This window comes from Eumetopias jubatus, unplaced genomic scaffold (genome assembly GCF_037043125.1).
Source record: "Eumetopias jubatus isolate StellerSeaLion01/CBP00866 unplaced genomic scaffold, mEumJub1_p1.0 scaffold_2, whole genome shotgun sequence".
NCBI classification, from domain to species: Eukaryota; Metazoa; Chordata; class Mammalia; order Carnivora; family Otariidae; genus Eumetopias; species Eumetopias jubatus.
Genome location: NW_028274808.1, coordinates 113,641,597 through 113,666,888, shown reverse-complemented (window position 1 = coordinate 113,666,888; position 25,292 = coordinate 113,641,597). Strand labels below are relative to the sequence as shown.

The 25,292-nt window shown below is 40.4% G+C and overlaps 1 protein-coding gene across 2 annotated transcripts; it reads left to right on the top strand.

Moving 5' to 3' along the window:
* Positions 1-580: 580 nt before the first annotated feature.
* Positions 581-11,423, top strand: OSTC (oligosaccharyltransferase complex non-catalytic subunit). Of its 2 annotated transcripts, XM_028121331.2 has the most exons (4): positions 581-783; positions 4,456-4,549; positions 6,487-6,684; positions 10,836-11,423. In XM_028121331.2, exons 1-4 carry the CDS (start codon positions 645-647, stop codon positions 10,852-10,854), a joined length of 450 nt encoding a protein of 149 aa, XP_027977132.1. In that variant the 5' UTR covers positions 581-644; the 3' UTR covers positions 10,855-11,423. The 2 variants fall into 2 exon arrangements, with proteins under 2 accessions (XP_027977132.1, XP_027977133.1); XM_028121332.2 differs by lacking the exon at positions 6,487-6,684.
* The last annotated feature ends 13,869 nt before the right edge of the window (positions 11,424-25,292 follow it).

The following is a 25,292-nucleotide window of genomic DNA, read 5'->3' as shown; positions in this document are numbered from 1 at the left end:
CAAAGTATCAGCTTTAGGCATCCTGTGGACATGTCCTCTTGATATTTCTGATACCTCTGGATTGGATATTTTAAAAATATTGATAATATATTAGTTTAGCAATTATTAGTAATAATTTTTACTACTGTCCCCGCAACTATATCGGGAAGTAAAAGTTCAGCAACTGGGGCTTTCTGAGGCTCTTGAAAAATCCGCTAATAGAAAAGATAGAATTTTCCAAATGTTCCCATTCATCCTGCAGCTCTGGGAACCTAGAGCGCCCGCGTCCAATCAGCTTCCCAATCCCCATTGCCGCGAGTGGCAGGGGCTCCGATGGATTAGGTTCCCCTGCTTCTCTCGCTTGGCCACGTCTGACGTCCTGCAGGTCCTTGAAGGTACATAAATCACCTGCTTATTCATTGGCAATAATTGAGCTTCTTATTCAAATTTATGATTAAAAAAGCTTAAAAGTACATAGCTTAAAATCACGTTACTTATCCGTTCTTCATAGTTTTTTCTTTTCCCGCTAGGTAGACAAACTGCCTTCTAAAGTGGCGGACCTGTAATTCTCTTCCCGGCGCACGCGCCGGCGAACGGGAGGGGCGGGCCTGTTTCCGGGTGGCGCGTGGGGCTCGAGCTCTACAGAAGCCCCTGCCGCCACAAGCATGGAGACTTTGTACCGCGTCCCGTTCTTCGTGCTCGAATGCCCCAACCTGAAGCTGAAGAAACCGCCCTGGGTGCACATGCCGTCGGCCATGACGGTGTACGCGCTGGTGGTGGTGTCGTACTTCCTCATCACCGGAGGTAACTCGGGCTGGCTCGGGCCGAGAGGCCCTGAGACGCGGAGAGCCGGCCCGCCGCGGAGGCGCGTCTATTCCACCGACTCTCGGCCGCCGGGGGAAGCATCTCTGTGCTCTCGATCTTTTCGGAGGGTGGAGGGAATTTCTGGGGTCTCAAGTATTAACGACTCAAAGGTTTATTTGCCCTCACGCCCTGTTCGGTATTCTGAGAGGCTGCTCTCATTGTTCTCAACTGTTCTCACGCCCGCTGCCTTTCCGCACCTCTAGCGTCTTAGCCTAGGGATCCGAATCCAGTATATCTTCCAAGCCCGTATTGTTGCTCTGTTTATTGCTTGCCGTTAAGTTTTTTGACAAAGATCCCGGAGGAGTCTAGTCTTGTCCGTTGTACTTCCATGGTTGGTCAAGAGCGTTTGGGACTTTTACTTTATCTTTGTCTATAATCCCTGGAACCTTGGAAAAGACTTGACAGCCCATAGGTTTGTTAGCTCACACCTAAGGGTCCGGTGTCGCTTTTTTGCCCCGATCAACAATAAATGTCAGTGGAATTTTCCGAATTCACGGTTTTGATAAATATTTGAGATTGGAGTTAGATTCTCAGAAGGTAAACAAAAGTTGAAGAGCAAAAGTTGAGAATTTAAAGAATTAGGAAAATAGCAGTACTTATCTGCAGAACGTCTTACCCTGGTTTTTTGTTTTGTTTTTTCAAATAAAAAGTCGCAAAAGGGGCGTTGTTTTGTATAGTGATGAGTTGGCAATCCAGCTAGCCTTCCAGCCACCACCCTTTGAAGCCACAGATTCAGGATTTACTCAAGACTGCTCTGTACTTTCAGATTTGGTGATGTGGAGCACTTAATTTGGAAGTTACAAAATTGAAGTTTAAACGTCAGGGACAGCAGAAGTGGCTCCGTTTTTAAGGGACTAGCCATAGACATCTTTATTTTCATGGATGTGAAAAGAATAGGTACTGAAGAGGGAAGAATCTGAAACTATGAGGGCTTGGTACTAGAATGTGACTTTGAATCTATTCCCCACTTTCGATTCAGAATCATGGTAGTTAACTTGTACTCATTTAAGTAAAATACATTTTGAGTATTTTTTATATTGGTAAGATACTGTCCGAGCATTGCATTAGCATTAACATTTACTCAGCACATTAATAGGTACTGTACTGAATAAATGAAATGTAAAATGCATGTGATTAAAAAAAAATAATAGAGTCTTCACCTGCTTTGATCTGCTAGTCTCGTTCTCCTAACCCTTACCCCCTTGGAGCCCAAGGCTTTGTTAGAAGCCTCACGGTTTTTCTTCTGTCCACTTATTCCCTGTTGATTGTTGCAACGGGGAGATTCTCCATTCCAACCCCAGGGGCAGATTGCAAAGGACACCTTGTAGTGGCCAAGGCCATGAGGTATCTCATACAAGGAATCGGTTTTGCCACTGGAAAGGCGTCCCTTCTAAAAACTGTGGGTGTACTTGTATCAATAAATAATATTTATTGCTGAGAAATATTCAGCAAATAATGCATTGAGCCCTTATTAAGTTCCAGGCACTAGGTACTGGGAATAATAGTCAACGAAACATAAGGATGCTGTCCTCCTGAAGCTTGTAATGTCATGGTTGAGACAGGTTAAATATCACAGAAATCTTTTTCCACTGAATTATTTTTTTTATTACAAATTACTAGAGATTCATTGAAGGGAAAGAACAAGAAGTTATGAGAAAACAATGGGAGTTGGGAACATCGTTTATATTTATATTATATATGTGGTTCTTAGGGAAATGACGTGTTAGCCAAAAATCTGAAGAATTGGAGGAAAGGAAATACTGGGCAGAAGGAAAAGAATGGATAAATATGGAATCAAGAGACCAATTAGGTGGGTTTTGTAGTTGATTGAGACTAACTAGGTTGGTGGCAGCAGAGATGGAGGAAAGTATAATGAAAGATAGTTTGGAAGTGGATTCAGTAGGTCTTGATGGATTGATTGGATGTACGGATTGATTGGAGAGAATGAAGTATGAAGGAATCTTAACTTTGAGCATCTGAGTAGATGGAAAGGTCATTTTCGGAGCTTGAAGAGATGAAGGTTTTTTGGTGGGGAACGGTGAACCAGAGGTCACTTCAGGATATGTAATAGTTGGACATAGCCAACTACAATTAGTTGACTATGTCAGGTTTGCTGCTGTGAGTCTAGGATTGAGAAAAGAGGTCTCCATTGAAATTGATTGATAACAGGTTTTTTTTGAAACCCTCTCATAAGCCAGATATTGAAGAACACAGAGAAAGTCCCTGTTCTTAGGGAGCTTACATCTAATTCTACTGGTGCTAACATTTGATAGGTATTGGCAACTGACCATCACTAATCCTTAGCACATGGAATGAAAACCCTGGGAAGGGAGGAGTTCAGTTCAGGAGAGAATGTAGAAAAAGAGGTCAGGGGCTCAAGCCCTAAGGAACTCCCAACATTTAGTGCTTTTATAGAAGAGGAGGCCCTGCTAGAGATGTAACAAGAAAACGTGGACAGGAGTGTCACAAAAGCCAATTTTCCCCCAAAGAAAATGGATTTAGTAAACTGGATTGAGTGCCACCGGGAAGCCTCCTAAGATACCTGAAAAATGTCCATTGAATTTGGCAACATGGAGATTACTGGCAACTTCAGCAAGAGTAAGATCCGTGAAGGCAGATGCCAGGTTGGAGTGCGTTGAAGAATGAAGGGTAAAGGAGGAAGGGGAGAAAAGTTTACCTTTTTTTTTTCTTTCCAGAAGGAAGTCTGACTTTTCTTCAGAAAGGGAGTATAGAAATAGGGTGTTAACTAGGAGGGTTTGGAGTCAAGGGAGAGTTGATAGAGGGAAGGAGAGGTTGAAAATACAGGCAGGAGGAGAGCTAGCCAAAGGATCCAAATCTATGAGAAGGTGGAAGGGGATGAAGTCCTGATCATTGCAGAAGGAATCCCACATTGATAGGAGGAGGGACTCTTTCTCTCTTGTAGCTGGAAGGAAGGAGGTAAGGATGGATGCAGGTGCTACTTTATAGATTCGGTGGTGGTGGAGAGATTAGGGAATTCCTGTGTGATTGCTTTGTTAGTCAAGGGTGAGGGAGACACAGTCTCACTATGCTTAAGAAAAGCTGGAAGTGAGGATGTTGGAGAATAGTAGAAAAGGTAAAGAGTAGATGTTGGCAATGGGAGATTGGGGAAACGATTAATGTTGATGGACATTAACGTTAATGATCACGAATCTCTAGTATTGCTTGTCTGCCTGTTGGTATGGTTTAGAAATGTCTCCTTATTTTATATTTAAGTGAGAAGATTTCTCTAGTTACCTCTCAGTTGATAGAAACATATCCAAGCATATGTAGAACATTTTCTTGAACTAAAATATAGCCTTAATATTAACTCTCCTTTATTGTGGAGAATTGGAGTATCTTGAGCATTAGAAACAGTTACTGAATGAATTTCTTTTATCAAATACCTGTTTTAGAGATAATATTCAAAAATATTGAGTTGAAGTTTTGAATGGTTTATCTAAAGTTTAGGAGATTAGCTGGGCTTCATTTGATTATCATAATGTATCACAGCAGTCCTGTTGAAATATAAATGAACCTTTAGAGACATGCAAACTCTAACCCTTTTTAAAAATTAGAAATCCATTCTAATCTGTACTATTGTCTTTCATATAGGAATAATTTATGATGTTATTGTTGAGCCTCCAAGTGTTGGTTCTATGACCGATGAACATGGACATCAGAGACCAGTAGCTTTCTTGGCCTACAGGTAACACTTACCTTTTTGAATGGTTTGGTGGGAAGGAAGGTTGCTTGGGTATGGATGTTTTCTAAAAATATAGTGAAACCTGTGGGGCTGTCTGCATTTAGATAATAGCTAAAATGCTAACTTCAGAGATGGCAGGAAGTGGGCAAGAATAGAAGTATGTTACTTATTTATAGGAAATAAAATATTTCACAGTGATTGACATGATCACTTATTTAAAGGAAGGTATTGGTTTAAAATACATTTTGGCTATTCTGGGGATCAGCAAACTGCGGGTACCTGTTTATTTGTAAGTCATGTTTTATTGGAACTAGACATACCAATTTGTTTATATACTATCTGTGGCTGCTTTCAAGCTGCAGGGGTATGTGTGACACAAACCATGTGGCCTGCAAGCCCAAGACATGTACTGTCTGGCCATTTAAGAAGAAACTCTGTGGACCCCTGGATTATACTATCAAATAAAAAATAATAATTTTGGAGATTTGGGCATTCCATTTCAGTAATGAAACACCATTCCAGTGTGGTTTGGTTCATCTGAGCAGTGCTTACAGTATTGCTTTCTAAAGTCCACTTGAGAGGCACCTGGGTGGCTCAGTCAGTTAAGCATCTGCCTTCGGCTCAGGTCATCATCTCAGAGTCCTGGGATCGAGCCCCACATCGGGCTCCCTGCTCAGTGGGGAGCCTGCTTCTCCCTCTCCCTGCCACTCCCCTTGCTTGTGCTTGCTCTCTCCCCCTCTCTGTCAAATAAATAAATAAAATTTTTAAAAAATAAAATAAACTCCACCTGATAACTGTCTACCAAATATAGCTATATATTTGCATTTACACTTACTTTAATGGTATTCCTGCATAGAATATTCCTGAAAAGATTATTGTGATTCTTCGGGAGTGGGGGAAGGAGATCTTGATGGTAGGGGAACCCTTCATAGTGTTGTCATTGGGGCACTGTTTGATTTTTGAGCCTAGTGCATGTATTGTGTTTTCAGTTAAAGCAGTTAGCTAACAAAAAATACATACTTCCTTCACATATACCTATGTATAAATTATCCCTTTAACAGAGGAATTTGCTTTTTGGGGATCCGTGAACTCAGAATTTTGAAAGCTCGGTATTCCCAGAAAAATCAGATATACATATATATAAAAATTTGCATATAATTCTGAGGGTTTATAGATTGCTGGAAATCCTTGTGTGGGGTTCATGGAGCCCTGGGTAAAAATGCTTGCTTTTAAAATTTTCCCTTTGAAACATTATTTTTATTGATTGATTTTTAAAAAAGATTTATTTGTTTATTTTAGAGAGAACATAAACACACACGAGTGGGGAGAGGGGCAGGGGGAGAGATTCTTCAAGTAGATGCCCTGCTGAATGTGGAGCCCCACGTGGGGCTTGATTCCATGACCCACTGAGCCAAAACCAAGATGCTTAACCAAACAGATGCTTAGCCATCTGAGCCAGCTAGGGGCCCCAAGATGTTTATTAATTCTCATAAAACTTCTAGAAACATTTCTAACCAATTCAGAATTTGAAATTGATAATAGAAATTTAAATGCCATCATTTTTAAAAGCTAAACAAAAGTTATGGGTAAAGAGTTCATATACATACACTAATTGGCTTTTTAAGCTAATAAAATCTCAGCACTGATTTTACATAGACAGTTGTGTTAGTTGAGGTTTTAAAACTTTATGAATAAAAGCTCCATGAAGACACAGATTTTCGTTGTTGTATCCCCAGACCCTAGAATAGTGCTTGATACATAATAAGCTCTCAATAAATTTTGTTGATAAGAATACCCAGAAATGTGGTAAAATAGTTTTACTGGTAAGAATAAAAAATTAGCACAAAAATATTTTAGCAGAAATAGGAATTTCAATCTAAAGACAAGTATTTTATTTTTCTTGGAATTTTCACTTACTGTTTTGCTGTGGTCTTTTTCAGAGTAAATGGACAGTATATTATGGAAGGACTTGCATCCAGCTTTCTGTTTACAATGGGAGGTTTAGGTTTTATAATCCTGGACCGATCGAATGCACCAAACATTCCAAAACTCAATAGATTTCTTCTTCTATTCATTGGATTCGTCTGTGTCCTATTGAGTTTTTTCATGGCTAGAGTATTCATGAGAATGAAACTGCCGTAAGTTATTAAGTACTTTGTATAATCAGCAATTTAACTTCTGTTGCAAGGTGGTAAAATAATTACTTGGATCACGTAAAATCATGGGAGATTTAATTTAACCTTCACTTAAACAGATAACAATTCTCAGAACCAAAGAAATTTGTGACTTGCTTGAGGTTATAGCTATGGTTAGTAGCAAAATTGAGATCCATAGGTCTTTCTGAGTATTATCTCCGTACTGTTATTTTACTGTAGCATCACTGACTGGAGATACTGTTTCTTTAAATTGCTTTTTGGTTAATCTATAAAATATGGGATTTCAGTAGTAATAGTGATAGTAGGGAATATTATTGCTGCTCTTTGAGTGCTGATATGAGGAAAACCCATTAAGCCTTGGACAGGGAGTTACTGCCTCTCCAAAAAGTTGGGAAAAAGGATTTGGCGCGCGTGCGCGTCTGTGTGTGTGTGATGCAGCTAAATCTAGGATTTAAATTCTTAAGAGGAAGGAATTTATGTTTGCAGGCCTGATAAGAAAATTTTGTTTCAGAAAACATACAATATCTTTAAAACAAAAACAAATTGGTTTTATGGCAACTTTTATAATTCCATTTGAGATCGTTATTTGAAATGTGGACAAGTCTGATCCCATTTCCCTATATTCCGATTGCACCTATGGATGTATTAGGAACTGCAGAAACTTTGGGCAAACATACCATACAAAGATTAGCTCTTAGTAAATTCATTTTTTAGGGAATATGTTAAACATCAAGTGTCAATGATACTGATTTCTTAGAACTGATACTCCCTTATTTTATTATAAGAGACATTAAAAGGGAATACAGGAATGTGTGTGAGCGTCACAAGTTCACTTGTTCTGTGGCTTCACCTGCCCATTGTCTCTAACACGTCTGGAGTAGAATGGGCAGACTTCCCCTGGGAAGTCCGAAGTACTTAATGCTGCAATCATGTTCGCGTCTTAGCGGGGTGGGAAAAGAGAGCAGTGTTCTTGGTCAGCTGAATATCTGTGTAGCCATATAGTTCCCTCAGACTCCTCTGCCAGTGGCTCTTATTGTTGCTTGGGGAAAATAGTTTTGGGGCACCTGGGTGGCTCAGTTGGTTAAGTGTCTGCCTTTGGCTCAGGTCATGATCCCAGGGTCCTGGGATTGAGTCCTGCATCGGGCTCTGCTTCTCCCTCTCCCTCTGCCCCTCCCCCTTGCTTGCTTTTTAAGATTCAAAATAGAATCTTAAAAAAAAATAGTTTTGGCCATTGGCTGAATTGTATGAAGAATGACGTACTGCAGCATCCTCTTTTTGTTCCTCTTTTTTTTTTTCTGCCCTGTTGGTAAAGGTCTATTGGTATAGAAGAGGCTGAACTTTTCCATAGCAAAACAAGAAAAGAGGAGGCTCTCAGAGAGATCAAGAGGCTACTGCAAATTAAGCAAAAGAGATGGAACTTTTGTAGGCATATAGCAGAAGTGGGCTGGTTTTGCCCATAGAACGAGATTTATTTTTATTCTACCTAAGCTGCTCATTCTTCCTTATGGTTTTAGGTCCTCTCCTTAGGATGTGAGTGCTTTTCTGTTTAGCTCAGGCATTTGACGTGTAGGATAATAGAGCTATTTACTGCTTTAAAAAAAAGCTTTAGAAGGTGCTTAATTCTCTGGATTACCTCCATCTTACTGTTTCAATTATTTATGTAAATATTTGTCTTCTTGTCCCCATTTGTAGGCCAGCATCCAAGATTGCTGACTAAGTGAACAATAGGAAATAGGGTGTACTCCCCTTATATATAATCTCCCAGGTGTAAATTATATTTAGATTTAATCGAAGCAGAACAATGATCTAAACAGATAATTGCTTCTTCCTGTAAATTGTCATGCAGCTTATTTAAATTTTTAAGAGGAAGTAATTTATGATTCCTTTTTGATATGATTCCTCATCTGCACCTCCTAAAGCCTGGTTCCTGGGTGCAGAGTGGGAAGAAGCGAACAAATTTTAGAAAAGAAAGGGAAGCAACAGTATTGCATTTTCTGGAATGTTTGTAGGCCCCAAACAAGATGATGAGCCATGTCTATGGGCCTACATGTTGCGCACATTAGGGCCATGGTTAGTATCACCAGCAAGGAGGGGATATGTCTGTATTTTTGCACACAAATGATCTTTGATGTCCCAACATATATAAACAGTTTGATGCATAATAAGTGGAACAGCAACAACGAAAGTACATTAAAAAACACTGGTAACCAAGGGTGTTTTCAGATAAAATAAGTTGCTAGCATCTGAGATAAAGGATAGCTATGCTATATAAGATTCAGCATGATAACCTCCAGGGTTGAAGTCTTTCACAAAGAGTTTGATGTCTTTAGTAAGAGGAACCTTTAAAAAGGAAAAAACAATAGCAATGAATTGGTACTATTAGTTTTATATTTTCTTTTATGCTCTTTTAGAGACCTGAAGTCTCTCCTACAGATAAAATTTTACAAATCAAAACATGGCTTTATTTGGTGCCATATCTTTTGTAGAAACATGGGCACTAAAAAAATGAGTATTTCTTGACTATTTGCATGTATGACAGTACATTTAAAGTGAAAAATCAAATTTTAGTGCCTAATATTTTTATAGTACTAGTACAGAGTTACAGAAAAACAGTTTTCATTTTGAAAATAAAATTTTTCTCATATAATTCATAAGATAATGTATGTGGGATTGTGTATGTGCATTAGGTACCTTTTAAATGTGGACAGGTTTAAAGAAATGATGTTTGGATACTGGGTGGGAGACTCTGGTATACATTTGTGCTTGGTACTTCTGAAAAATAACGGTCATTAGATTCTCTAGAGTCTTCACTATTAGGGTAGTTTTGACCTAAAAGAATCGTAAAAATTAAAAAAATAAAAGATGGCGTGCTGTATCATGTGTTGATTTCCTAAAATTAGGCAAAGTGTTTGGTGGGAGTAGAGAGATGGGTTTCCACTTCTAGGCAAGTCTGTTATAAAGCTGTATAAAATAGTCTATTGAATAGATATTATGCAACTCAGGACAAAAGGCTTGTTTTATTTTCTATTTATTTATTTTTAAATATTTAGTTATTCATTTGAGAGAGAGTGGGGGGAGGGACAGAGGGAGAGGGAAAGAGATTCTCAAGCCGACTCTGTGCTGAACGTGAGCCCGACTCCCGGCGCTGGCAATTCCAAGACCCTGAGATCATGACCCGAGCTGAAACCAATAGCCAGATGCTTAACTGACTGAACCACCCAGCTGCCCCCAAAAGGCCTGTTTTAGTCAGAGTGGCAAAAATTGCCTTTTTAGCAGTTTGAGCTGGTGTTTATTAAACCTGATGAGAAAAGCTAGGGAGCTCCTGCCTAAGTCCTAAGATCATAGGATTAGTTTAGCGAAAAAATTCTAAAGGAAGGGGGAATAAAAAATAAAAGTAAGAAAATAATAATTAATGTCATTTATGGACTAGGAGAATGCATGTACATGATTTTTCTGTGTAATTGAAATTTAATTCTACATGTGCTAAAAAACATTATTTTACTCCTTTTTGACAGGCCACTTTCTGAAGTGTTTGTTTTATTGCCTCTGTGACATTGACATTTGTATTTAGCAAATATTTATTATTTGATAACTGTTACTTGCTGGACACTGAACATGAAGTGTAATTTTGCCTTCTTGACTCAGGGTCCTTTTACATTTAGACTTAAGTAGACACAACAGCACTTTTCAGTTTTTTAGTTGATTTCCTTAGTGTAACCTGCCATTTCTCCATATTATTATTGTATACCTATTGGCATTTTCCTTTCTTTCTTCGTCATTTTGTTGTTAATTCTGTGATTTGAGGAAATAGATAACCTAGCTGTGTGTTTGCATTTTAAGTCAGTCCTGGTTGAAGGAGAGCTTCATGCCCTGCAGGTGTGTGAGTGTCTTTTCATTTGCTTGCAGGTTTGGAGCATATTGGTTTGTAACTTTATCCTTTGAGGGGAAAGGATAATGGAAATGAAGCCCAGTAATGTAGTCATTTATTGGGGAGGCAAGATGCGGAATAAAAACCATAAGGAGGAATCACACAGTTACGTTTTCAGATTGTCGTTTGATTTATCATAAAATTCGGGCGCTTCGAAATGTTGCTTCATATTCACTTTTTGTGTTTATGAATTTTATTCCTACAGGGGCTATCTGATGGGTTAAAAAATGCCTTTCGAGAAGAAATCAGTGGATATTGGATTTGCTCCTGTTAATGAACTTTTAAAGGCTGTACCAATCCTCTGATGTGAAATATGGGAAAAGAGTGAAACAGCAGAAAAGAAGCATCTAGTGAAAAATCGGAAGCACATTAAAGCTTGAACTAGAATGCTTGGTATCAAAGAGACAAGCTTATCACAGTATTTTTTCCTGCTGGCCTATACTGATGTACCAACGATGTTAAGTAACATTTTCTTCTTAGTTTTTCATTTCTTAAAGAAAATATACTCCATTTCTACAACTATAGTATTGAATAAAGTGATTATTTTTTACAGCCCCCTTAACATTTTTTGGAGATGACATTTCCAACTTTGAAAAATTAATGTAAAAAATCAGGAAGCAAGATTCCAAAAGCTGAGAACTCTGGACAGATGATCAGCTTTACCTGTGGTGCTTTGCCTTTAAACAGAGTGTGTGACAGTACATTATTCAGATATGTATGCAAGACTGTTTTTGTGCACAATAAGCTGTATGAAAGGAGCAGAAATAAATAGTTTTTCTAATTAGTAACTTTATTTGTGTTTTATGAGACTGATGTGCCGCCCACAGTGCCAAGAAGACCACTTATGTATGTGATTTATTTTTTTAAAGATTTTATGTATGTATGTATGTACGTATTTGACAGAGAGCGAGCCAGCAAGAGAGGGAACACAAGCAGGGGGAGTGGGAGAGGGAGAAGCAGGCTTCCCGCAGAGCAGGGAGCCCGACGCGGGGCTCGATCCCAGGACGCTGGGATCATGACCTTAGTGGAAGGCAGATACTTAACTGACTGAGCCACCCACACGCCCCTATGTACGTGATTTAATTAACTGATGGTATGAACTTTTTGGTCCATAATTATTCATTCTTGTGACTCTCTGAAGCTACCCTTAGTAGGTCTAAGGTCTCAAAATGTAGTTGATTGATAGGTTGTCTTGTGAGGTTGCAATTCTGTATCCCTATAAATATTCGAGCAGGGGCTGCATATATATATATATGTTGTAAATGTGGTTGTATGAGATGAAAACTCCCTTCAGGCATTCATTTTCAGTAATTAACACAATTTTGAGCACATCTAAAAACATCTCTACACCAGTCGGGTCTTGCCCTTTTTCTAGGCAGGCCTTTTGGTTCTCCCTGACTGGCTGTGAACGTCACTTCTCTAGTGGCTCCATTACTTCTTATCCCAAGATCTTTAAGTTTACAGGAAAATTCTCTCTCAGGTGATTTTTTTCTAATTCCAAGGCTGATTTATATGTAGCCATTAAGTTAAAAGATTCATTTATTCAAAAAGTTTTAAGTACTTACTGTATGCCAACGGGCCCTGAGGACTATAGGGGTGAATAAGACAGATAAAGACTCTGTATTCATAGAGCTTATATTCTTGTAGGGAAGCCAGATAAACAAAAGATAGAAAATGATTGTGAAATGTCAGATACTGATAAATGCCAAAAACAAAAATTAACGAAGTTACTGGTCTGTACCATAGTGATGAGAGATGTGGGGAGAGGAGGTGGTTCTACCTCAAGGCTCAGAAAAAGGAAAACAAGACCCGCATTTACTCACCAACTTTAAAGGCTTGATTTAACTTTAATTGTGTTTTCTGTTTGGCCGTATTTTAAAACCATGGTTAAACCAGACGGACAGAAGATTAACAGGCGTTAGGCCTTTTCCTCAACAACTGAGTAGTGAACAGTTCCTGTTAAACACCACAAGATGGCGCTATTGAAGTTTGGTGTGTTTTTGTCTCTGCTTCCTTTATTTAAGGTTTTGTTTTTGTTTTTATCATAAAATAAATGTATCTTTGCTGAATACAATGAAATATATTTAAATAACTGCTGATAAAATTGCAAGGTTTTATGTAAAGAAAAGAATCATTGTGTCTTGTACTGAACTTAAAATGCTTTTAGGATACAAATTAAAATGGCCCAGGCTGAAGGAAAGCCTTTCAAGTATTATTATTAACATCGGCAGAAGTTAAGTGAATGAGAAAGAGACTATGCTGATAGGCTAGATTGGAAACAAACTAGTCTGATTTTACTCCAGGATTCTCCAGGAGTCGATGCTAACGTGGAGTGAGAAGTGCAAAATGGTCCAGTGAGGGGTAAAGCAGACATGCAAGGCTAACCAGGGGATGTTGCCATTCGGTGATGCGGAGCTGACAAAGTAGTTGTCAGTCCCATGGGAAACTCCAGAGAAGAGACTGCCTGTTGGAGCAGTTGGGTGGAAATGGCTAGCCCCTGGTATCACTGCCGGGTCTTTGGCCTGAGGCCACCTCACGATGAGCAGGATCGTGGCCAGAAAGCTGAGGTGTGAACCCTGACAAAGCCAACAACTGGAGGCTGCCACCTAGCCCCATGCCTTGCAGTTGGCAGTGAGTCGGTCAAAGGGATCTGAGTGGCACACCTCTGCCACAGATTCATAAAACATCATAGGATTAAAATGAGAAGAAATCCTGTATATCTAGATAGTAAAAGAAATTGTACTCTGATTGTCAGTACTTGAATTGGGAAGTGTGAGGTGACTTAGGTTCTTAGTAAATGGTGCATACCTGAAATGTAGAGCTGGAATAAAGATTGTTTTCCCATTTTGCTAGTAAGTAAATTGAGATTCATTTGCTGCAGTGCTTGCCTCCACATAGCAGACCACTTGTTTCCATTATGTGCTGCTATCTTCTGATACAGAAGGTCGGTCTTTGAACATAGTAATAAGTCTACATTTGTTGATAAAAGACATAATGCCAGATGCTGGATTAGATCAATGAGAGGTTATATCAAAAATGAGGGGTTATATAAAAAATACAAACCCTTGTTAATGTGGAATTTATAATCTAGTGAGTATATACAAATTGGCCAATCCTCTCTGCTTATAGGAGCACACGGGAGGAGCACCTAAACCCAGCTTTGGGATGAGGAAAGGCTTAATTTGTTGGAACAGTGGGCCTAAAAGTTTGAAATACAAATACACTTTTCCCAAAGCTGCTTTGTTTTTCCTTGTTTTGCTTAATGTACAATATACGACTTATGTGCTAAGACTCTTAATTGCAGTGAGAGAAAGCGAGGCTGTCTGAAGCAAAGGGTAATTTATCAGGACACTAGAGTGTCATGACACTCAAGGTAGGGATGCTGCTGGGCATTAGGAGTGCCAGAATTGAGGAGATACTACTATAAGGACTCGTGTTTATTTCTGACATATTCTGTGATCTATCTGCTCCATGCTTTTCTCCATATACAACTGGTCACTTCTATTCCTCTAGGAGAGAGTGGTGGGAATCATTCCTGTCAACCTAGCTTGATCCTTACACTTGACAGCTTCAGCCACTCTAGAGGACATTTACAGTGATCTTTTTAAAGGCGCCTCTTTCAATGGAAACCCTACCTTTTCCCTCATCTTTGGCCAGCCCTTCCTGCCCCAGCTGCACCCAGTTGACTAGCTGCCTCTTTGCAAGGTTATCCAAAGTCCAGTTGTTATTAAATTAATGGAGTTTAGTTCATATAATTTGTCATAAATTATGTGAGACAATTCAAGTCCTAATTTCATTGTTCATGATGAGATGTCCTCTAGCTTCTGTTGAACCTGCCAATGATGGAAATCTTTTTATCTCTCAAGGCAGCCCATTCCATTTTCAGATCTTTCTCTCTCCCCCCCTATTTTTTTTCAGTGAGGGGGAGCGAGAGAGAAGGGGGCATGAGGAGGGGCAGAGGGAGAGAGAGAATCTTAAGCAGGTTCCATGCCTAGCGCATGAGCCCGGGGTGGGACTCAATCCACAACCCTGAGATCATGACCTGAGCTACATCAAGAGTTGGGTGCTTAACCGACTGAGCCACCGTCAGATCTCTTTGTCTTTTAAAAAGCTATTTTCTGGTTGCTTTAGTTCATTGGTTTCAGGTCCACTGCTTGTGTCTGTATCTAGGCATATCTAACTGTACTGTAATGACAGCCAACAGTTCAAATATTGAAACTCGTAGGAGCCTCCATTTTTTCAGGCCTACTGTTACTAGCTTTTCAGGCTCACAAACGTGGGGTCTAGTTCCTTTGGGATCACTCTTCTCTCACTGCACTCTAGGTTGTTTATATTCCTTTAAAAATAAGTTCCCTGAAAGATTATGTGTTCTTAGATTGACATAGCCATTTTGGTGGCTACATACTTCTCATAAGCTTTGTTAATTACCAGGGTTTCCACGATAGTTACTATGGATCTCGATGGACGATACCACGAGTTATCAGGAGCTCAGAAGGGGGGGTCAAGTCAGATTTGGATTCCTGTTTCAGCTCTGCCAATTACCAGCTGTGTCACCATGGCCAAGTTACCCAGATTCTCTGAGCTGAGCCTCATCTTCTTAGTAAAATAAAGATAGCAATACCCACCTTATAGGAATGTTCTGAGAATTAAATGAGATAATGCACAGCCTCTGGAACCTGTCAGGTGCTCTAGATGCTCCAGCTATGTTAGGTCTGTACTTATCTTTAGGTATTTTCCCTTCACACCCTGTAGTTTTATTTAATGCATGATTATGCATTCTCCTCCCTGGGGATAGGAGTGGTGGATATGTGCACACATAGGCATGTGTGAGCACTATAATTGAAGCATGGAATGTCTGCTTTTTATGTCCATTCAAAAAAGTATTTTTACGACTTACGTTGTATCCATCGCAGGGTGGAAACGGTTCCACCCGGCAGACAGCATGACGCCACCATCTACTGAAGGCCAAGGAGCTGCCTTTGGTTAATAGATGGTGTTGCCTTTTCATAAAGTCCATTTCTTCAGATGCCTCCTGATGAGGATGAACCTTCACATGTGCCATTAAGTGCTTATGTTGGCCATCGTCCCACCTCAGAAAACGAGTTTTCTCTTGACAGCAGAGTGTGGGCGCCAGTCTAAACACAGAGCACTCAAGGTCTGACCCGGTTCATAGGTTGGAACAACCGTAATTCGGAGTCCTCTGGACTGTGGTACTATTTTAACTGAGATGACAGGAAATTATCTAACAATTTTAAGCCCAGAGAGCACATGCTGTACTGTATCTTTTCACGTAACACTTTGTAGAACATATTTCATCTTTTCACAGTGCCCTCACATCTGCTATCTCATGTAAGTAGTAATGAAGTCCGCCAACTATCTTCTGGGTCTCTTAGTTCATAAGAAGAAATAGGCTGAGTCAGCAAGAGGAGGTAATGTGCGGGGCATTCGATCCATAGTATTTCCAATCCTTACAACAGTTCAGTCTAGTAAATAGTGCATCTCCATTTCACAGGGATCCGCTGGGATGGAACTAAAGTGTGCCTAGCTCTAAATTTCATGTACTTTCTACTAGGACATCATCCTATATTTTAATTCGTCATTTTAAAAGTCAGTGTCTCCCCTAATGGTGGAAGTCAGGGTGATAGTTGCCTTGAGAAGTGGGATAGTGACCAGAGGGGAGATGGGGGGCACTGCCTGGGTTGCTAATGTTATTTCTTGATCTGGGCCCCATGTCGTAGGGAGTATACACTTTGGGAAAATGAATTGAGCTGTACGCCTAGGATCTGTGTCCTTTATGAATATTACATTTCAATAAGTTTTTTTTTAAGATTTTATTTATTTATTTGACAGACAGAGAGACAGCGAGAGAGGGAACAGAAGCAGGGGGAGTGGGAGAGGGAGAAGCAAGCTTCCCGCGGAGCAGGGAGCCCGATGCGGGGCTCGATTCCGGAACCCCAGGATCATGACCTGAGCCGAAGGCAGATGCTCAACGACAGAGCCACCCAGGAGCCCCTCAATAAAAAGGTTTTTTGAATCCAGCTTTTCTTTTGAAAGCGAGCTCTTTACTTATCCCCGGAATCTAATACTGTGCTTATTTGTTGCAGTGAACAAATTTAGCTCATGTGCATTTTGCTCATTTATTGTGGGTAAGTGAGTGCTAAATACACAGAATCAAGGGAAATTATTGCTTCTAAGAGTGCTGCTCAATCTTTTGGGTCATAGACCAGTTGAGGATCGTATTAAAATTATAATAAAAAGTAATAATCAAAGCATATACATTCTATATCAGGCACTGTGCCAAAATCTTATATGGTTTTATTTTACCTGCACCACACACTGTGAGGTGGGCATTATTATTCTCATTTTATAGATATGGGAATCAAATCTCAGAGACAAAAGCAACTTGACCAAGATCACACACTAGTGATCTAGGAATATTTAAACCAAGAGTCAAACCCAAGTTTTCCTGCCTCCCCAATCCATCCCCTTATCTGCTGTACACTGCTTATCTCTAGATACTCTTGCCAAAAGAATGGACTCTTCCCTCTCTCGCACCCCCTCCAATACACTCACATGCGCGCACACACACTTCCCTCTCTCGCACCCCCTCCAATACACTCACACGCGCGCACACACACTTCCCTCTCTCGCACCCCCTCCAATACACTCACACGCACGCACACACGCACACTGTTGCCTGTTATTTCAGGAAGCTCGAAAACCTGAAGTACGTCATCCATAGACAGAATAAGAACGAATTTAAGAAAACTTTCAGGTTGAAAAATAGGACAGAAGAAACTTTTTCAAAGAGGACTAGGCCATGGAAAAACACTCAGATCATTATTTGATGAGGTTGTGGTTTTGATATCTTACATTGATTCATGTCATTTTTCATGTTAACATTTTAATATATAATATGTAATATATTCAAAGGAATATATGAAACAGACATGTAAACTGAGAAGCATAATAAAATGAACAAAGTCCCGAGAACCCATAACCCAACACAAGCATTAAAATATTACCAGTACCACCGGGAATAAATAAATAAATAAATAAAAAGTTTACTAATGTGGAAAATAGAAAAGGCACCTAATGCACTCATGAATCCCATGGGGAGATTTCCAGGCAAAGCACCAAGTGTCAGCTGGCTTCTTCTAGCTGCACATAATGACATGTGAGAAGAGAGAAACCAGAGAAGGAGTTGTTCTCTTTTTGAGCTCAATTAGAGCAATAGGCCAGAAGTGACTTTCCAGGTAGCAAATAAAAACTTGTGTTTTTATTTATTTATTTTTTAGAGATGGAGAGAGAGGGAGGGAGGGAGGGACAGAGGGAGAGGGAGGGAGAGAATCCCAAGGAAGCTCCATGCTCAGCTCAGAGCCCCACACATGGGGCTCCATCCCACAACCCTGAAATCAGTACCTGAGCTGAAATCAAGAGTCGGATGCTTAACCAACTGAGCCACCCAGGCCCTCCAAAAGCTTGTGTTTTTAAAACACAGTTTATCCAAGAAATGTTCCTCATTTATCCTCTTTAAAAGATTTTGTGTTAAATTGATGGTTAAAGTGTAGTTATTCATAACTCTTAGTTGTATTGCATGTTGTCAAGGTACAAAGCTGTTGGGCAGATAGGAAATTACCCTTACTCTACAATGTTGATTAGAGCAACAACCACAGCCAATCCTTCCTTCTCCTCCAATTTTGGGCCTCCTGCTGTGTGCCCACTGATATGCTTTAGACAGGTGATCTCTCCTCCACCAAGTGGAGTATTACGACTCACGATTTAAGGAAGAGGGATATGAAGCCAGAGAGCTAAATATCTCCACCAAGAAACAGCTAGTAGAGGTGGAACCTCGATTCGAACATTAGTTTGACTCCAAGTCCAAAGTCGTCTTTTACCTTTTTCTCTGAAAAGAGCAGGGAGCAGTTTAAAACCAAAAAGCATCTGCAATGTGCATTACTTTCACCTTATCAAATTTCATACTTGCTATCTCTCGCAGTCAATATTTTTTAGACTACCTGTATGTCAACCATAATTTCAACGAATTATTTGACTTTCCCCACTTCGTCTACTTAGGAATATACCAGTAGTATAATAAGCGTCTTCGTGTGTAAAGGGTTTGGATCAGATGACCTGTAAAGCCTCTTTCACCATGGATACTCTTGTCTTTTCTAATTTTCCGACACAGGGGTTTTCTCCTCAGTATCTGCAGGGCTACAAAGGAATTCCATTTGACCAGCAGAGGGAGCGCTTGATGATTGAACAGAAGATGCATTTCTTGTGCGTCTACCGCATGTGGCCAGGTCTCCGCCCAAGCACAATCCTGCGGCTGCTTCAGATTTATATAATCATGTTCTATCTCTATCAGGCCTATCACAAAGTATTGTTTTTACATGGGGGAAAGGTTTTAAAAAAAACACATACTATTTTACCAAGAAAAAAACTCCCTGTGGAATACTGGATGGAGATCTCTCCCAATGTTTCAGTGCCTGATTTGAAGCCCAGAGGCTTTTTGTTGTTGTTGTTGTTTACGTTATGACGCCCAGAGTTAAGTGACCCTGGGAGTCCATGATTCCTTTGTGATGGATCTGATATGTCAAACACCTCCTAGGAACTCAGGAGCTGGAAACTGCATCTTCTTAAGGCTGTTGTGATCATAAGTGGTATAGAGAAGCCAAAGAGAGTTCAAGAATATTTTCAACTTATACATACATTTTCAACACTTAATAGCTTTTATCTATAAATTGGTACTAATACTAGTCTCCTTTTTTTTTTTTTTAAAGTATCAACTAAACGATGTTTCAAAACAGGAAGCATAAAAATCCAAATGTTGGGCGCCTGGGTGGCCCAGTTGGTTAAGCGTCTCCCCTCAGCTCAGGTCATGAGCCCAGGGTCCTGCCCGGAGAGGCCCCTCAGGGTCCCTGCTCAGAGGGGAGTCTACTCTTCCCTCTCCCTCTGCCCCTCCCCCGGCTTGTGCTCTCTGGATCGCTCTCTCTCTCAGATGAATAAATAAAATCTTTTAAAAAATCCAAACGTTTCTGAAACTCTTGTTTTATCTTTGTTTCTCTCAAAGCTCTCTTACAATTTTCCAATATCAATGATTACTATTTTATAAACAGCCGCATTCACTTAGGGTGGGGTGGTTATACCGTGCTGTACTTCAACATTTCTAAGTAAGAGATTTCTCAAGACAGGAGCTGCACCGAAGCTGGCAACACCACTTAAAACTGTGTCAACAATCAAGTAAAAGAGTTGTCAAATATTTAAATAAACCCTCAAAGGTAGGCCAGGACAAGGTTACTACTAGTTCTTCCACTTAACTAAGCTTGGACATGTGTCCCCTCATGAAAGGTCATGTTGCCCCTTCCTGTGAGGGTGTCTTCCTTGAGGGACCCAGAGGTTGAGTAATCTGGGCAGGTCTTCACAACAAACTGGTCATCCGTCTAGACCACGTGTGGCTGGGTGTTCTCTGGCCCAGGCCACACCTGGTCAGCATTTTGAGAAGAGCAGACAGATGTGCCAGAAAAGGCGGAATACTAACCTGTGTCTCTGGGTCTTTTGGGTCTAGTACAGGCAGATCTGCTTTTTCTCTCTTTCCCCTTCCCCCTCCAACTCCCCAAATGTCACAGAGCCTGGTTGTTACTGACGTAAAGCCTTAACAAGGAAATTGCCTATTTCAAGGTTTGTTGTTTTCCTTGTCATCCAAATTCATTTTAGATCTCTTCCCCTGAGCGAGTTAATCAGTGTTTCTGAACAAACAGGGCCTAAACAAGGGAGAGGAAAGTGCTGATTCACTAGTCCTAGATTCTCAGCACTAGATTGTCTAGGACTGTTAACCCTTTAATAAATATCTAAATCTTGTCCTTGAGGGGATTTTCTTTTACTGTCCAAAGCTTTGTTGTTCAAGGAAGGATAGGTATGAAAAATAGCGAGTATTTATGCAGAGCATGTTGTGCTCCAGGCGTCGTTCCAAGAACTCTCAGTGTATGAACTCTGCATCAGCACAGTGGATGAGGTAAACTGATTACGCCCATTTTGTAGATGAGGAAGCTGAGGGTCAGACAGGTCAAGTCACTTGCCATAGTTTGCACAGATACTCAATCGGACACCTGGCTCCCGAGCCTCCGCTCTGAACCACAAGGGTATGTTCCCCAGGAATGTGTCCTTATTTGACCTCAAAGGATTAGGAAACTTTTAATGTGATTGAGTCAACTAGCTTAGAAATTGCTTGAGTTCAGGATCTGATTCTGTTTCTTGTTTACTCCTTTACACAAATTTCTGCACCACAGCTATGTTCATATTCACCTGCCGCAGCACTCACTACATTTTGTCAGTTTAGTCTCATTTGCGTCTGAGAAATGTGCACAGAACTTATCACAGGAGCTTGACTTACTTTAGGGGACTTAAGTAGAAATACCTTTTGGAGAATGCTCTAAATTTCACAAAGTACATGTACATTGCTCCACTCATTACTACTTACAGATATTTAACATAGCCTTCATTTCTCAGGAATTTGGAAAAGTATAGTTTTTATACAGTTTTCCTTTGAAAGCATGTTAGTTAAATCCTACACAAATTCTATGTACCAGATTATATGTACGTCCCTGAATTCCTTTTCGTAATGTAGCTTCTGCATTTCGTGTTACTTAGTTCAGGCATGGGAACAGAATCCATCAAGGAATTTGCTCATGTAGGTGGTTCATGGCTTCAGCAATGAGGTGAGCTATTAAGACCTTAGGAAGATGGAAAATGAGAGCACTTTAAGTAAGCTGGAAGAAGATTCCCTGGATGGAGGTAGTCTGTCATCTTAGATCATAAAACAGGAAACTAACTGTAGAACTGAAGGCTGGCGACACCAACTCCAATCAAAGTGGTCAAGGTATAATCCCCGGAGACTTGTCCACTTGTGCTGTGATTGGTCGGCAGGTGGATAAGGGATAAAATAGGGGAGGATCATCCTGGTCCATGAAAAAGAAAATCCTCAAACACCAGTTGGTAAGATCTCTCCTGTACAGTCCAGGATAGAAGAAACTTCTGCCCAATAGGCTTGAATATCTACCTGTTTGGCAAGATGACTTCAATAAAGGAGAAAAGTGCCTCAAACTCTTGAGAGACATTGTTGGGACCACCTAATCACTGTAAAACGTTCTCCATCCGACACCACCATGACTGTACCTATTACGTCCAGCCTTAAAATCCCCAGCTTCTTTCCTAGCCAAATATTTGCATTTCATTTAAAATGGTATGCTGGGGTACAGCTATGTCTTGTCCAGGAAGGAAAACAGTTTCTCTACTTTTCCGCCATATCCCATGACACGTAAGATGACAGATGTCGATTCTATGTGACCAGCCTGGTGGGCACTGTAAGTTAGGTTGGAACGGGATTTTAGATCTTAATGACAGGGCTGTTTCAATTGGCCCAGTATTAGCCAGGCAACTGGAACTTGAACCCTCTTGGATTTTCCCTTACCTTCTCTCAAGGTACCAACTCCCACTCGGGATTTGGGTTCATGGAGTGCAGGCTCTCTTTCCCTTGCTAGGACTTTGAGCTCCTTGAGACAGAGCCCGGTCTTGCACAGCCTACTGCACATCGCATAGTGCTGTGCACATTGAAGGGGTCAATGTGTCTTGCATAAAGGTTATTTTCATTATTTGCTTACCTTTTCACTTTTATCATGGAAACTTTAAACACAGGCAAAAGAAGAGTGAATAGTAAACCGAAGCGTCCCCTCAGCCGTTGTTTAGCTTCCCCTATTATGAACTCATAGCAAGTCTTGTTCATCAGGGCCCAGCCCCAGGCCCCCGCTTCCATCCCAGGTTAATTTGCAGTCAGTTCCAGAGAATGAGACATACTTTTATCTGTAAAGAAATCTTTAAAAACATATAAGTATATTAGCAACTAGTTGTTAGACCAGAACCACAGAATTCACTTCCGATTCTGTAAATATCAGTCACATTTCACAAGTTGCTGTGAAAGAGAAGTGTTGTATTATATAAGTCTGGTTCGAATACTAAAATTTGGCTCCTATTTGAATTCTATCACTCTTCTCTTGACATGTTCCCTTGTGACCCCAGCATTCTTGCCCAAGTATCATACCTGTGCCTCCAGCCACTTCTGTTCCTTACAGGTTTCATGCTGACTGAGCCATACCTGGGGTTTCGTCCTGGGAGAGAGTCTTGGCACATGACACTTCCCACTGGCTACGAATGAAGTCAGCTTGACACTCTTCACTCTGGCGTCCATGCGGGGCATGCTTTTCCTTAGTGTTTCTGAAGAGCCGATGGCTCATCCTTTGGCAAAACAGGAATCAGCTGTCAAAAGGTCCTCTTTGTACCATAGTTTGGATTACAGCCCACTGGGCAACCACCGTGTGGGATCATCCGCCTTCGCTTTTGGAGACGCTGGTCTGGGATCAGTGCCGCCAGCCTTCCAGGCCTGCCCTGGTAGCTTGCTTCTCTGCACCTGCCAGTGGCCCCTGAGCAGATACATTTCTGCTATTCCCCCTTCTAGAAGTTGTACTGCTGCTCATCATAAATGGCATCAGTTCCAAAGGGAACAATTATTTTATTTTATCTTATTTTGTTTTATCTTATTCTGTTTTGTTTTATTTTATTTTATCTTATTTTGTTTTATCTTATTTTATTTTATCTTATTTTATTTTGTCTTATTTTGTTTTATTTTATTTTATCTTATTTTGTTTTATCTTATTTTATTTTATCTTATTTTATTTTGTCTTATTTTGTTTTGTTTTATTTTATCTTATTTTGTTTTATCTTATTTTATTTATTTTATTTTATTTTATTTTATTTTATTTTATTTTATTTTATTTTATTTTAACCCAGTCTGGGTCTGCTTCCTGTAGGCAGGGGCTGAAAAGAAGGTTCTTGTCCTAGAGCGCAGAGGCCGGGAGCCGAGAGGAGGCAGAGCGCTGGGCAAAGCCTGGAGAGGCTGGGCCAGTCTGGGTTTTAATCTGGCCTCCACCATCTACCTACTGTGTGACCTTGGCCAATTTCCTTACCCCCCGGAGCCTGTTTTCTTACCTGAAAAAAGAGCTAATCATATTACCTATATCATAGCATGTGAAGGGATTACATTGATTTATTCAACAAGTATTTAAAGAACGCTACTAATTGTCAAGTATTCTTTCAGATGCTGGTGATGTAACAGTAAACAAAATATCCTGTCCTTGCGGAGATTATATTCTAGAGGGGGAGACATATTGAAACAAAGAAATATATAGTATCAGGTAGACAAGTATTAGGAAGGAAAATGAATCAGAGTAAGGGTAAGAGTAAGAGTAATACAGGGAAAGTTCTCAACAAACACTAGGTGTTATTACTGCTTCTATTAACCTAGGTTCAAAGGAGTGGCCAGCGCCATGGCTTAGCTAAGGAGGAACCGACCTTAAAGACTCTCCGTGTTTGCTTGTATGCTTTAGAGGAAGAGGAAAATTCATGACAAATTCATGACAAATTGTGATTATGGATTTGACCTTGTGTTCAGCACTTTTAACTCCTTCAAACAGTTCTGTAAGTTGGGCATTTTAAAGCCAGGTTTTAAGAAGACAAAACTGAAAAAGACGAGGAAGTTCCTGGCCTACTTCATGCCTGTTCAGAGCTCTTATAGTTTCTTCTACGTGATATTTATCAAGGATGCTTTTTTGTGCAATGGTCCAAAGAGGCCAAAGAGTTTGAAACTGTGTACTGGACAGGCCATTTGGCCTGCCATTTATACCACCTCTGGTCTGAGGTGATTGATTATATGTAGTTCTTGATATCCAGGCCTTCATGTTCTGAATCCCATAGTTTGGCTGCCTTGATCTCAACTGATCTGCGGATGTTTCCCAAGCCCAAGGCAGCTATCGAGAGACTGACTATTGGCCTATATCGAGACCAGCAGAGATGAAATTAGATTGTGAAAAATGATGCAATCAAATTTTTTTAAATTTTTAAAAATTTATTTGACAGAGAGAAAGAGCCCAAGCAGGGAGAGTGGGAGTGGGAGAGGGAGAAACAGATTCCCACTGAGCAGAGAGCCTGACACGGGGCTCCATCCCAGGACCCTGGGATCACGACCTGAGCCAAAGGCAGACGCTTAACTGACTGAGCCACCCAGGCACCCAGCAATCAAATATTTTTTAATGGTGGTTGGTGGCAGCAGGAGAGGTAACTAGAGCCTTAATAAAAAGCTACAGAAGCAGGCAGAGGGGACGAGAGTAGTTGAGGGAAGAGAGTAGCGGTGCCACAGTAACCTGGGGGACTGCCCATCCTCTGCTATCCTGAGTGGCTGCACAAGGCCAACTATTTTACAGCCAGGAGGGCTTCTGGTTCTCACTTTCCTCTGATACTTTAAAATAACTCCCTCTTAACTGAAGTTGAAAGAGTCAAATATCCACTGGATGATGCTCATCTACATACAGCTATGAATATTTGCTCAACGGAGCTATGATCAGGTAGGGAAGACAAAGTACTGAGCAGAGAACAGGTCATTCTTGCCATCTCCTTTGTTCTTCTATAACAGGACAAACAAATCCTGGAGAATCGGCTGGGGAATCGGAAAAAAATCTTCAATGCCAGGATGTGATAGGTTTTAACATTCCAACAAAGACCTAGTTTCAGAGCTTGATTCACAGCCCTTGAAAGCCACTTGAGCCTCTTTAAA